Source organism: Triplophysa dalaica, chromosome 12, assembly GCF_015846415.1.
Source record: "Triplophysa dalaica isolate WHDGS20190420 chromosome 12, ASM1584641v1, whole genome shotgun sequence".
Taxonomy (NCBI): Eukaryota; Metazoa; Chordata; class Actinopteri; order Cypriniformes; family Nemacheilidae; genus Triplophysa; species Triplophysa dalaica.
In genome coordinates, this window is record NC_079553.1 from 21,662,386 (window position 1) to 21,675,585 (window position 13,200).

Sequence of the window (13,200 nt, forward strand, 5' to 3'; positions counted from 1 at the left end):
GAGATTTGAACTGATTTTAATAAGCTCAGATCTGCCACTCAACGTTTTCTCGTATACAGACGTTGCGCAGACCAATCAGCGTATGACATCGAAGCATCGCGAGGGCGTATTAATAGTACCGCACCGAAAACACAGATCTCGCGATATTTGCGGCCGATTCGTTTACCTAGCGCCGCATGAAGTTGAAGGAAGCCTCACATGACCCGAGTGTTTGTTCCCGTGATCAACAGACCCACTCGCGTCGCGTGTCAGCTGTAGTTACATGCACTGATGGACATGTTGGAGCACAACTTGCACACTTCACTGAGGTAATACATTGAATTTTTACGGATTTTGCGATTCAGTGCGTCATAAACAAGCTAGTCACGCGAAATATAAAATACATAGATTGAATTGCATACTGTGTTGAGTGTTTTCGGAGAAAAGTTTAATGCATTTATGATTGTGCTTCATCAACTAGCATGTCAAAATAAAACTTTTGACAGTTGCTTTGTAACTATTTGAAGACACATTTAAATCGTAAAGTGTGTTTAAGAAAATGATGTGTTTGTATTGTTTATCCTTTTTTTGCATTTGTGTTTAAGTTAGGAAAAATAAATGTGGTATTATGAATGAACTTAAATACTTAAATACTTCTCTCTGCAGTAATAAACAGGAGGAAAGGAAAGTTGTACAGATACCTGAAGGTAAGCCATTGGCTTTTAAATAAAGTTTTTTCATCACAATGTTTGTGTCATGATACATGCTCAGTTTATCTTTTTTCAGTTTTCAAACATTCTTCTGTATTCCTGAAATGTCTGCTTTATATCTGAGTAGATCGCATGAAACTTTAATGTGTGACTGTCTTGTACATCTTTTTTTCAGGATCTTTTAGTTATATGTTAGTTGTGTGCTGCTGTTTTTCATTGATGTGTGTGTTTTCAGCTGATACGGGGGATAAAGTCACTGCAGTCACCAGTGTTTCTCGACCTTCTGCTGTGCTGGATGGCAATTTTCACTATCAGTTTCACGCAGAAAATACAGGCGGACAGGTGGGCTTGATTTTCAACATCGTCTCATCATTTCCACGTACACCAATTCTTTGTCTGGTTTATTTGCTGAAGAATAGAACGTTTCTTCTGTTGTTAAATCTCAGGAAGCTGTCGAAACTATGCACCGGTCATAATTCTCTGGAATTTCAAATCAAGTTGTATTTTTATAATAACTGTGATGTGGGGTAAACATACCAATTTGTATTTCTGCATAAATTTGTCGTACTTGGACTGAATAAAAATAATACAGTATTCTATTTTATTGTAATACTATATTTAATACAGTAAGTCCCAAAGGCTTCTGGTTATGATAGTTTAGGGGAAAATCTGTATAATTGACAAAACTCAAATTACTTAATTTATACGAAATATAGATATGTTTGTTTCTTTTGATTTTGAGGCAGAATGTAACCTGAAAATGTTTTTATGAGCTTCACTTATTAGCAGCATCAATCATGTGATTTCAATCTCTAGCTGGGATTGGCACTGGGCCTGTGTCACATGTCGGTCAGCAGGCGAGTCACATGACGGGCAGATTGGGCAGAGGTCCTGTTAAAGGGTTTTTCACAGATACGTATTCTTTTCGGAAACAACTGTGCTGTTCTAGACCTTTAAATTAAATCATCTACAGACTTCTGCACATCCTGCAGGGGTGATTTATAAAATAGATGAAGAATGTGTCATGCTGTGAGCTAAAAACGTATTCATGGGAACTTTAGGGAATCGTTGCTGAACTCATTAATTATGTGTCTTGTTCTGTTGTCTTTAGAAATAAATATTTGAATCAAAGAAATAACAGGGAAATGGCTTTAAAATTGATTAAGGCAGCTTTTAACACACCAGGTTGGATGTCAATTACATCATCACACAAGATTATTTGATAGCTTTACATTTGGGGGTCCTTCCCAACACAAATCCATCATGTGACTTTTGTTGGAGCTATGCACATGCAGTTGAAAATGAGTGTGTACAGGAGTTCATTGAAGGCAAAGATGCATTGATTATCTCTCTGTCTTCTCATCAGGTGACTTATCGAGTGATTCAGGTATCAGATGGTCTGAGTCGAGGAGCAGCGGTAAATGTTCTGTCACCAGTCAACCTCACCGGACACCAGCAGGCTGTTACACAGGTACAGAATCAACACATCTGGCACCATGGCAACCGACTCACTCCCAGCATCAGCACCACTTTCACGTAACGTCTTGTTTCGCTTCTAGTTCTTTATTGCGCTGAAATGTTTATTGGCCTGACTCTCATTAAACAGCCGGCTGAACATGACAACACATCAGAGCAGATTATAAATATTATACTGATCGATGACTAAAAGCCAATACAATGGATTGTAACCATTACACACCTTTTGTCTCTCAGACAGTAATTCAACACCCCTTTCGGAATGGTGGCAGCGCTGTTAGAGAGCGTACCAGAGAGGAGGCACGATGTGCATATTTCCCAGAAGCCTCTGTGAGCGAGAGAACGGGCACAGCTCTGCCCGTGCAGGCTGCAGGTGACCCCTCACTCACACAAACCACAGGTACATGGGTTTTCCTTTCAGAACCCAAAAAATAAAATCACAATAAGGCTGAACAATTACTCAGACTAAAATCAAAACCATAATTCGGCTTTGTCATAAAACACATGTATTAATGTAAATGTGCTTCTGTCCATTTTAGGTCAGTTTTACGTTATGATGACTCCTCCGGAAATGCTGTATTCTGCCCCACAGAGGACTATAGCTCCACGCACTCATGCGTACACTGCGTAAGTAGCAACGGAGACGATGAACAGGTTTCATCTGGTTTGCTATCTTCAAGAATGGATTTTTTAATTACAAAAAGGGTCATTTTGGTTAAAAGTGTATAAATGTTCAAAATAATCTGTAAGAGAGCAATATGGTAAACATGGTAAAACGGTATTTGTCACACGTGAGTGTTGCGACATTAAAGGCACAGTTTGTAAAGTCCACCGCAATGGCCGCATATTCAAAACAGAGATGTTAAACAGTGGCGTTGCTCGATGACGCTGTCAAGGAGTGTGGAATAATGGGAACTGTCGTCTTCAACTCCATCACTAATAATCCATCTGACGTTATGGAGAAAACACAGTTACGGATGATGTAAAGTGATAAAGGTTTAGATTAGTGGTGGGCCGTTAACGGCGTTAACGTGCTGCGTTTATGTGAGACTCTTTTCGCGCGATAAAAAAAATATGTCTGGGTCTACACTACGCAAGCTATGCTGACTTTCACCTTGATATTTTAGCGCGGATGTATACCTAGCTGAATTGCACTTTACCGGGCGAGAACGAGATTTTTCAACTCACGTCATTCGCGCCGCCTCATCATATCATGACCAGGGCTTCATTCGCGCGATTCGGGCCGCAAGTAGGTCCATCTCGTCTTTGCATTGACTTAACATGTAAATCACTCGCGCTTGACACGCCATTCGCGTTTAGATAGATTTCATTTGATGACATGATTTTATTTCATTATAATTAATTAGACGCATTAGACATAATTCATAAATTATATTACTATTAAATCAGATAATCTGCTTGTTCAGTAAATATATACATCACAATATATACGTGACACTTTGTCCAAGAGACTGTGTTGTATGGTTTCTACGGCAGTAATCTGAGGAAATCGTAACGCTAAAGGCATCTTGGCTAATCATATAACAGCCTCTAGTCTCATTTCCTCCATTCCACTGAAGGTTGCTGGCTTTCGGTCTAGTCTCTTTGGTACCACGGATATGACACCATTGCCAGACACGGTCTGTGTCCCTGCTTAAAATGGCAATTTTCTCACGGTTTACAAGTGGTAAGTTGAACAAAATATATAACACTGGCATTGTGGTTAATGGAAATTTAACTGTGAAAAAGTTACAAACTGCACCTTTAATGCCGGATCATATATATACTCAGCTGTGAACTAATTTTACTATCAGACTCTCTAAAATCGTCAAACTGTGTCTTGTTCAATTCTGAATGTGTCATAAAATAAAGTGCAGTTTAATATTTTAGCCACACTTTTTACAAATCCACATGTTTGCATCTATGTATTGTGCATGAATCGACGTAGACATATCTTCTCTTTAGTGGCTCTGTGATGTCATACTGAGACAAGATCTGCATTTTGGCAGCTTGGTTTTAATAAAAGCTGTGTTTGGACTACTGTGTTATGAAACTTACAGGTTGTTTTTATGACAATTATATGTCAAAATAACTCCGCTCAGTTCGTGTTGTTGATATTCAACGAAAATCGTTTCAACTCTTCAGTATGTAAGAACAAGCGTGAATAGCACTTACAGTAAGGCACTTGGCTACAATAGGAGAGAAACTTCCAACAAGCATAGAGTTCTCTCCGTTAATCCTTTGAGCTCGCTAAGAACATTTAGATCCATAATGTATGAAAGCAGGGCATCTGGCAGGATCATGTGTTCACTTTCAGTGATAAATGATCTGAGAGTATGTTTGTTATTCGCTTTAAAGGTGGAAGCAGAAGTATTGTGTGAATAGATGATGTTGCTCATGCGCTTGTGCTGTCGCAACATCCCTCATTCACGAAAATACACTCCGTGGCTTGAAGAAATAGCCTGCTGAAGAATCACGTGTCTGTCGAGTTTGTTTTTCAGCTTCTTTTTCTTTGATTATTTTGTTTGGACACGTAAAGCTTTGTGCTGCTTATGATTTTCACATCTGCAGCACAATAATTAAATAACACAACAATTTGAATCCTAAATCCCACAGGTTATTAGACTCGGGGATCCGAGCCGCTGCAGTTAGACAATAGAATGCTAACATACTGAGTATTCCACTGTAGAAAAGACCGGGGCTAGTTGTCACAAGAGTTTTATCTTAGTACCTACAGTGTAAGGTTTAAGGTTCAATTGAAAGGTCAATTTTTTAAATCACTTTTCTGTAACTATATAATGAAGATATGTTTTAATAAAACTTATAAAGTACCTTTTTATTTTTGTCTGATCTGGCTGAAACAAAGCAGACTTTATTGGTGCAAGTTGCCTCACGTGTTTTAGATGATATATATTTGTACAATTCATGAATATTTGTTGGCCAAAACAATAGTTTACTTGTTTTTGCTGTTGTATGACTTGTTTTATGTTTTGTTATCGTTGTTGTATTCTCAAAGGTTTACAATACTCTCTGACAACTTACCCCACATAGTGTGGTCAGGAGGTCATCCTGTGTTTAATCAACTTTATTTTTTTCCTGATCAAAATGAGTTGAAATGATCTTTTGTGTGTGCAAATTGCTTTGTTTATTCAACACTTTAAAGTTTGTGTTATGGAACAGAAAACAGTGACAAGACAACCCTACATTATAGGTCTTGAGAAGGAGACCTCCCGTTGTGAAGCCTACATTTAAAGAGAAAGTATTTCGTAATTTTTAAGGTCCTACTTTGGTTTATGAAGTGTCCAACAACAAGTTTACGTACATATAAGGTATAAAAACACTTTCATTTTCTAATGATAAGCAGTTATCCTTACCTTACTTGACTGACTCTCAAACGATTCGTTTGGCGATTCCTCTGTCTAATCCCCTCCTTTCTCTCAGCCTACTGTGATCTGATTGGTCATATGGTCTAATCTGCTGTGATTGGTCTACCGCGTATAGTGTCGCAGTGTAACAAATGGAACGTAAGCGGGCATTACACCGAGTGGTGTAAATATAACACAGAACTGAAATTAGAACGACAGACTCGTGTGATTCAGAGTCGACTCCTTTTTCCCGAGCCAATAACTTTGTAATTCTTTCACTTTCGGCAAAAAACCCAGCAGACTGCTTTACATTCACACACAGCAACATGGCATGAAATATTTTAAGGACATTGTAATATTTACTCTTTAAATTGAGTTACAAACACTTTCTTTATTGTTTTGCATTAGCCCTGGGAAGGCACCTCTCGCTTCTTCTATGGCGTCTTGCGAGACGTTTTAGCCCTGTGTTGTGTATTCTGCCTTCTGAGGTGTGACAGACGGAGTCGTGACTTAATTAAAGCGAACCTGAGGGAAGATTCCTCGCAGTGAACAGTTGTGTCATTAGACAGGAGCCGAGTCTCCTCGCAGACGGCAGCTGCTTCTCCGAACCCTAATTTCTAACGTAATGAACACGGGCAGAGTCGAGACTCCCCGGAGATCCGGAGGGGAGGGACACAGACCTTACAGAGATTTCTGCCAATCCACACCATCATCAGCTTTAGCTTTGTGAAAATGATGTTTTTAGGGCCTCTGTTTGGAGAGCAGGGGTGCTCGATGGCTTACATAACATTGATGTATACACACAACAATTTGAAGTCAAGCAAGCCCAAAAATATGTTAACTTTGCTTGTTGTTTGCTCTGCCCTTGGAAGGGAGTAGGGCATAGGAATAATGACTATATTTGGAATGTTACCCGTGACGGTTCGGTACGAAAACACACACCGTCACAACCCTAATGTTTATGCATGTGAGGTGAAGAAATGAAAGAAATAATGATCGTTTAAATGTCATCTTTTATTACTTCTATAGGAAAATGGACAGTCCACGCACCCCTAGAGACGAAAGGAGAAGAGCACAACACAATGAAGGTTCCCGCATTCACTTTCAGTATAATTTAAACATATTTCTACATTGCTTTTCCCAGTTTTACAGCGTTTTCAGCGTTACAGGGAAACCATGTTCGCACAGACATAAGAAAACCAGACAATTATGATAGATATTATTATCTATTTAATAGATTTTCTATATGAATTATAGGGTAAAGAAATATAGATTTCTTTCCTTAGCGATACTAACTGAAAATAATTGCCTGTAGGTTTGTAATATAAAATTTTTATATTTATAATGCTTTTGGTATATAAGGTTTATATGGTATAAATGTATTACTGTGAAAAGAAGTGATCAGTTTCTAAACAGGAAGATGATGGCAACCACATCCGTTTCAAGAAGTGTACGGGTGTCAGAACACATTTTCTCAATCTTTGTATAGTTGTCTTACTCAAGGCTTGATGCATTCAATGGATTCCTTTTGGTGATTTGGTAGAAAATCTTGTTCAATGGATGTTAATGTGTTCTTGAATCAAGATGTGTTTCACATCTCTCCCAATACTATGCATTTATAGCTGACAGTACAAACATGCGAATGAGGCAGGAGAAGAATTTTGCGAATTACAGATTCAATTCTGCAAATCCCGGAGAGCATTGACATGCATCTGCCAGTAGAGGACAGTATAGGGTTGATAGATTGAAGCAGGCTTTTTCTTTTGGCCTCGGTTCTTATTCCCACGTCCAGTGGAGAGACGACGGCGAGACAAAATCAACAACTGGATTGTGACGCTTTCGAAGATCATCCCCGACTGCAGTATGGAGAGCACCAAGACCAGCGCGGTGAGATATGGAATATTGCATTATGGGAGAATGTTTCTCTAGCTTCTTTGGTAGAGCTGAAAAGGTCTTGAGTTCAAATACGAAGTAACACACACATACTGATAAGTTTTGACTACATTTTTGTCAGAGTAAAGGTGGGATCTTATCGAAGGCGTGCGATTACATCGGTGAGCTTCAGGAACATAACCAGCGTCTACAGGAGACATTGAGAGACTTGGATCGAGTACAGATTGACCACGATCTGCTCGGACGTCAGGTACTTTACACCCGAGTCAACGCACCGCTTTCACTGATCTGTGATTGGCCAGTGAGCCGGTGATGTAATCACATCATTTATCTTTGCTCTGATTTCTCCATTTCTCCAGATTTAATAGCGTTTATTTTTTTCTGAATTGCATTTATGATGTTACACATGGTTTGTTGCCTCTAAAGTAATTTAAATGTTTTTCTACTTTCTTAAAACAGGCTGATTTTATTAAACCAAACAAACCATTGAGGCAGTATAATTCATATTTACAATATTTGGTTGTTGTATTTTTATCGTTAATCCAAAGCAAGCTAGGGAAATTCTGTTTAGGCAATGCAATATCCTGACAATTCGTAACTATTTATGAGGTGGCAAATTCATATAGATTTGTATGATCCCATTTGTACGTTTTAGTTCAGTTTGATCTGGTTTCGTGTCATTGACGGTCAGGTTTGGGGGTGAGACTTCACTATAATGTTTTTTCTTAAAGAACCTACTTTTTTGCACTTACTTTTGTGAATGTGAATTAGCCATAGCTTAGAAAATATTTACAAATCCTTATGAGATCAAACTGGTTTAAGTTACACCCTCTTTAAAATATGTTTTAACATTTTCTTAAACGTTTATATTTACATCCAACACTTACAGGAACAGTTCACCCAAAATAAAAGTTCGGCACAGATAGTTCCAAATCTGTATAAATGTCTTTGTTCTGATGAGCACAGAGGAAGATATTTAGAAGAATGCTAGTAACCAAACAGTTCTTGTTCTCCATCGACTATAACAGTAAAATCGCTTCATACATTTTCTTTCCTTTCAAACACAAAAGAAGATATTTTGAAGAATGCAGGACGGCAAACAGCTGCTGATCACTTTTGACTACCATTGTCATTTTTCCCACTATGGCAGTCAATGGAGACCAAGAACTGTTTGGTTACATGCATTCTTCCAAATAACTTTCTCTGTGTTCAGATCTTGTACTTGAATATTTTCCTCTAGGTTTATGTCCCTTGATCTTTTGAGATACTGTTTCAACAATTTAGCTCTTCTGATCAATTTTCCTTGACCTTTAGATCAAATATCAACATTTCCTATGTTGTGGGTTTCAGTTGCAGGAGCTGAAGAGCGAGAATATTCTTCTCCGAACACAGCTGGAGCGACACGGCATTGAGGCCGTCCCTGATGCTTCTGCACAATGACTGAGGAATTCTGGGAAAAAAGAGACAAACAGGGCAGAACAGGAGATGATGGAGTATTAAGCCCTCAAGAGCTCCTCTCTCAGTGTCTGGACACTCACTGCACACGGGGTCAAAGGTCAAGACACCATCATTTCATTTTCCACTATTTATTCGTCCTTACACACAGACTAAACTGTGACATACACTTACACAAGCTTTTATTTATGTGGTTTTATCATCTTTTATTATACAAGATTTCATTTCGTTTTTCTTCCTCTAACTTTCTCAGTTTGTGATGATAGTTTTGTTGTTGTGCTTAAGTTGTTCGTTCAATGCCTGGTTTCATATTCAATCTCCCTGCCTGCTGTTTGGGGAAAGTCACGGTGGGATGAAACAAGCCCCGAATAAAATGGATTTGGAAGAAGATCCGAAGCACCCGTACGGTCCTCTGACGCGGGAAAATGAGCTCCGTCTGGGAGGATTCGTTTCTTATCTTGGATCACCTTCAGAAGACGGTGGCTTTAGTGAACATTTTGAGAAGCGTTGCTCAGAATCGCAAAATATTCAAAGATTTAGCCACTTTAGTTTGCTTAACACTGGACAACTCAAGATTCTGTTTTGATGAAGAAACAGCAAATGTTTGTTACTTTGTGCTGGAGTTTTATTGTTTGAATCGAAAGACTGAAATGCAGTCGACGTTTGGAAATCCACATTGACTCTTATTTTGTTTTTTGTTATTTCCGTTTGTTCTGTCAGTGTATCCAGCTGATATGAGCTGAATGCTGCTTGTTTTTGGAGTGTGATATAGTGCAGACAGATTTACTTGAATCACTTTTCTAAATGCCAATGTACTTCAATATACTTACATTTTAAAATGTACAACTACTCTACCCATGATGATTTTTTTGTTATTTACTGTGCAACAGTTTGCTGTGGTTTTATTCACTTCAATCTTTCAATCAATGAGAGTTACGGCCCGATGCAAAGGATCATATTGGATTCTTTTTTGTGTTCCACAGACAAATTCAGCATGCAGGTTTAAATGAATGTTATTTTTGGGAAAATAAAAATGCAACGAATTAAATGGATAGTTCACCCAAAAATGAAAATTCTGTCATCATTTACTCACTCTTAGATTGTTCCAAATATGTATAAATGTCTCTGTTCTGCTGAACACAAAAGACGGTATTTAGAAAAATGGGATCTCATCCTCCATTGACTCCCATAGTATTTATTTTCCCTACTATGGCAGTAAATTGGGGATGAGATCAGTTTTGTTACTGAAAAAAAAAAATGTATACAGGTTGGGAACAACCCGAGTCTGAGTAAATGATGACAGCATTTTAATTTTTGGGTGAACTGTCCCTTTTAGCCAGCCACACATATAATATAAAAAAATCTTTGTCAACTTGTGTACTGATCAGTGAGCAGTAGTGGATTCAGTTTTTTTGCTATCTGTTGTTTCATTTGACTACTTTTAAAAGGTAAATATCACACGCATTAAAAATGTCTTGATAATGTGCTGCTTTCAGCTTTGGTATGTTTGGCATTCTAATAAATGCTTCTTTAACAGGCACTGAATAAGAATAGGTGGGATTTTAAAATGATGGTAAAATTTTCAAAAGGTTTGACACTTTTAGAAACAAATAATCTTTGTTCCAAAATCACGTTCTGTGAACGTTCGAGGTTACACAATCACATATTAATCTTAAGTACCTATACAGTAGTTTTGCATACTTCGTATCTTCGATTGCCAACAAAACACAGACATATGACTTAGTTTGACTTACCACGTGCGGTTCATGTTTTAGTACTGGGACCGCGCCATCTATCAGTTTCAAACGATCTTCAAATCCAGAGTTATATCCCCCGTTTATATAACATTAATCACCGTAATGCAGTGAACAAACAAACACCGCTAACTTCAGTCAGCCAAGTGAGGCGACATTGATAGGCGTGCTCTTTCTCACGCTGGTTGGTTGACGTGTGGACGTGCACTTTCTCACACGCTCACTCAAGCTCTTTGACTCGGGGAATGACGCATGGCCGTGCTTTTCCGGGAGAATTGTCCAACAAGGGACTAAGAACCCTTGTTACGAAACAAGAATCCATGTTTGGGAACTTTCCGAAACCTTTCGGGATGCAGCAGCATTTTCCTGTACTTCACTCAAAAGGCGTGGGTAAATCACGTGAAATCGTCGGTTTATAGCGACAGCCCTAGTAGGGAAAAAAACGTTATAATTACTTTGGTTATGTTGAACACAAAACAAGAAATTTTGAAGAATGTAGGAAGCAAACCGTTCTGGGCCACTTTGGACTACCATTGTAATGGGGTCCCAGAACTGTTTGGTTACCAGCATTCCTCCAAATATCTTTCACTGTATTCGAACAAACAAATACATTTGTACAGGTTTGGAACAACTAGGGAATGAGCAAATGATGACAGAATGTCTCTTGAAGCTTTTTGCCGCTGTATTAAGAAACTAAAGATAGAAACAGAACAATGTTAGCAACTGAGATTTCTGGGGCACCATTGACTACCATAGTAATAATATTGTATATATGTTTGTTTGTTCTGTTAAACACAAAAGAAGATATTGTTAAGAATTTGGGAAACAAACAGTTCTGGGTACCATTTTTTTTTTCTCTACCCCAGAAATCTCAGTTGCTAACTTTCTTCTAAAAGTCTTTCCTTGTGTTCAACAGAACAGAAATGTATACAAGTTTTTGAACTACTTGAGGGTAATACATGACAACATTTGGCTAGAGTATCCCTTTAATTCAGAGACACTATCAAAATCTTTTCCTACGAATCCCTGAGACAATGAAGGATTGTGAAGCTGATCTTACGATTAACAGAAACATCTTAAGTAATAAACGTCACAGTTCTCTCTGAACCATTTTTCGCTACTGTAATACATGCAAATCATTCCTTTATTTTCTCCCGTGATTGATGTATTGTCTCTGATATTTAAAAGATGTGCCAGTCTAACACAAATGACCTCAGAGATAATAGTTTCAAATAGTTTCTGGGTACGTCACGTCTCACTCAATCTCTCTCAATTCAGAACCGTCTCTATTGTGCCTTCAAATGAGGTTTGACTCACATCTGGGACGATTTTAGAGGAACGCATTGCTAATATCTATTCTTGTATCAGACGTCATTTATTCGCTCCGTCTGCAGAGATGTCCCGGTCATTAAGATTCTTCTCAGCTTACATCATTGTTGTTCACACGTTTTGAAAACGCCCCTGAGCTATGTGAGCAGAACTGATCTCAGACCTGCGCAACAGACAATCATCCTGATGCCAAACATCAGTCTGCTGGCATTGATCTGATGTCAGACGCTCAGGGTTTTACACTAAGTTTGCCAAGTGCTGTTTTGTTATTAGCATATTGGGTTTATTTATGTGATGCCTTGCGTCTTTCACAGAGTGCAGCTGAAGTAAACAGAATTCCTCGTAGAGGAATTTATTTTATCGATAAGGTATAAACCTTTCATGACAGACGTGCTGTGAGCTCTGAGGTTGATAAGTGAAGGATGATGTACAGTCAGCTGGTCAGTATTGAAAAACAAACGTGATTGAGAACCTCGATGTGAAGCCACTTATTATAAACAGACCTGAAATATTGATTCCAGTCGAATTTACTTTGCTATGAAAGTGCGTGGAGTAATACGAGGGATGTGAAGCTGATCAAATAAAAATATATGGTAGGTTAGTGGTCATTGTAAAAAAGGTTTGATTGCAGATTGCTCAGGTAAGAATCGAGAATTTTGCATCTTATGAAACGGAAAGTGTATTCAGATATGTGATTTGATCTTGATTTAATAAAAGAAAAACATGTTTTGTTTTTAGAGAAACTACATTAGCCGTAATCTTGAAGACACATCAACCAACGAGAGAAGACCTTGTTACCATGGAGATAAAGCAGCATCGATTCCTTCGATGCACTGCGAGATGGAAGAATTTACCCCAAAAATATTTTAGACTTATGACAAATGTTCTATCGTACTACAGTATATACATAAAAAAATGCATTTTTGATTTGATGATGTCATTATAAGATACTATATATTTTTATGTTGTAAATCTTTTCATGACCTGTTTCTCATCTTTTTTTAGCGGTCATCACTGCTTCACCTTGACTTTGTGGTCTGGTTCTTCCCGTCTTCTCCTTTGGCACGTCTGTCAGCGCCAGCCAGTCAGTCAGACAGACACACACATAGAGACAGGCGTCTGTGTGTCCACTCTTCTGTTTGACGTGACTGATCTATGGACCCGTCGTCTATTAGGACATCAGCATGTCTGTCGCCTCTAATGTTTGCGGCTATAGGATTACAACAAAACATGTAAACA

At 38.3% G+C, this 13,200-nt stretch overlaps 1 protein-coding gene across 3 annotated transcripts; it reads left to right on the plus strand.

Moving 5' to 3' along the window:
* Positions 1 to 181: 181 nt before the first annotated feature.
* LOC130432997 (upstream stimulatory factor 2) lies at positions 182 to 10,362 on the plus strand. Of its 3 annotated transcripts, XR_008908515.1 has the most exons (11): positions 182 to 308; positions 646 to 686; positions 925 to 1,031; positions 2,056 to 2,160; positions 2,403 to 2,565; positions 2,705 to 2,792; positions 6,560 to 6,618; positions 7,323 to 7,417; positions 7,545 to 7,673; positions 8,774 to 8,978; positions 9,164 to 10,362. XR_008908515.1 is itself a non-coding variant. In XM_056762631.1 (10 exons), the coding sequence occupies exons 1-10, from the start codon at positions 271 to 273 to the stop codon at positions 8,861 to 8,863; spliced, it is 915 nt and encodes a 304-aa protein (XP_056618609.1). In that variant the 5' UTR covers positions 182 to 270; the 3' UTR covers positions 8,864 to 10,362. The 3 variants fall into 3 exon arrangements, 2 of the variants coding, with proteins under 2 accessions (XP_056618609.1, XP_056618610.1); XM_056762631.1 differs by having other exon boundaries at positions 8,774 to 10,362; XM_056762632.1 differs by having other exon boundaries at positions 2,403 to 2,538; positions 8,774 to 10,362.
* The last annotated feature ends 2,838 nt before the right edge of the window (positions 10,363 to 13,200 follow it).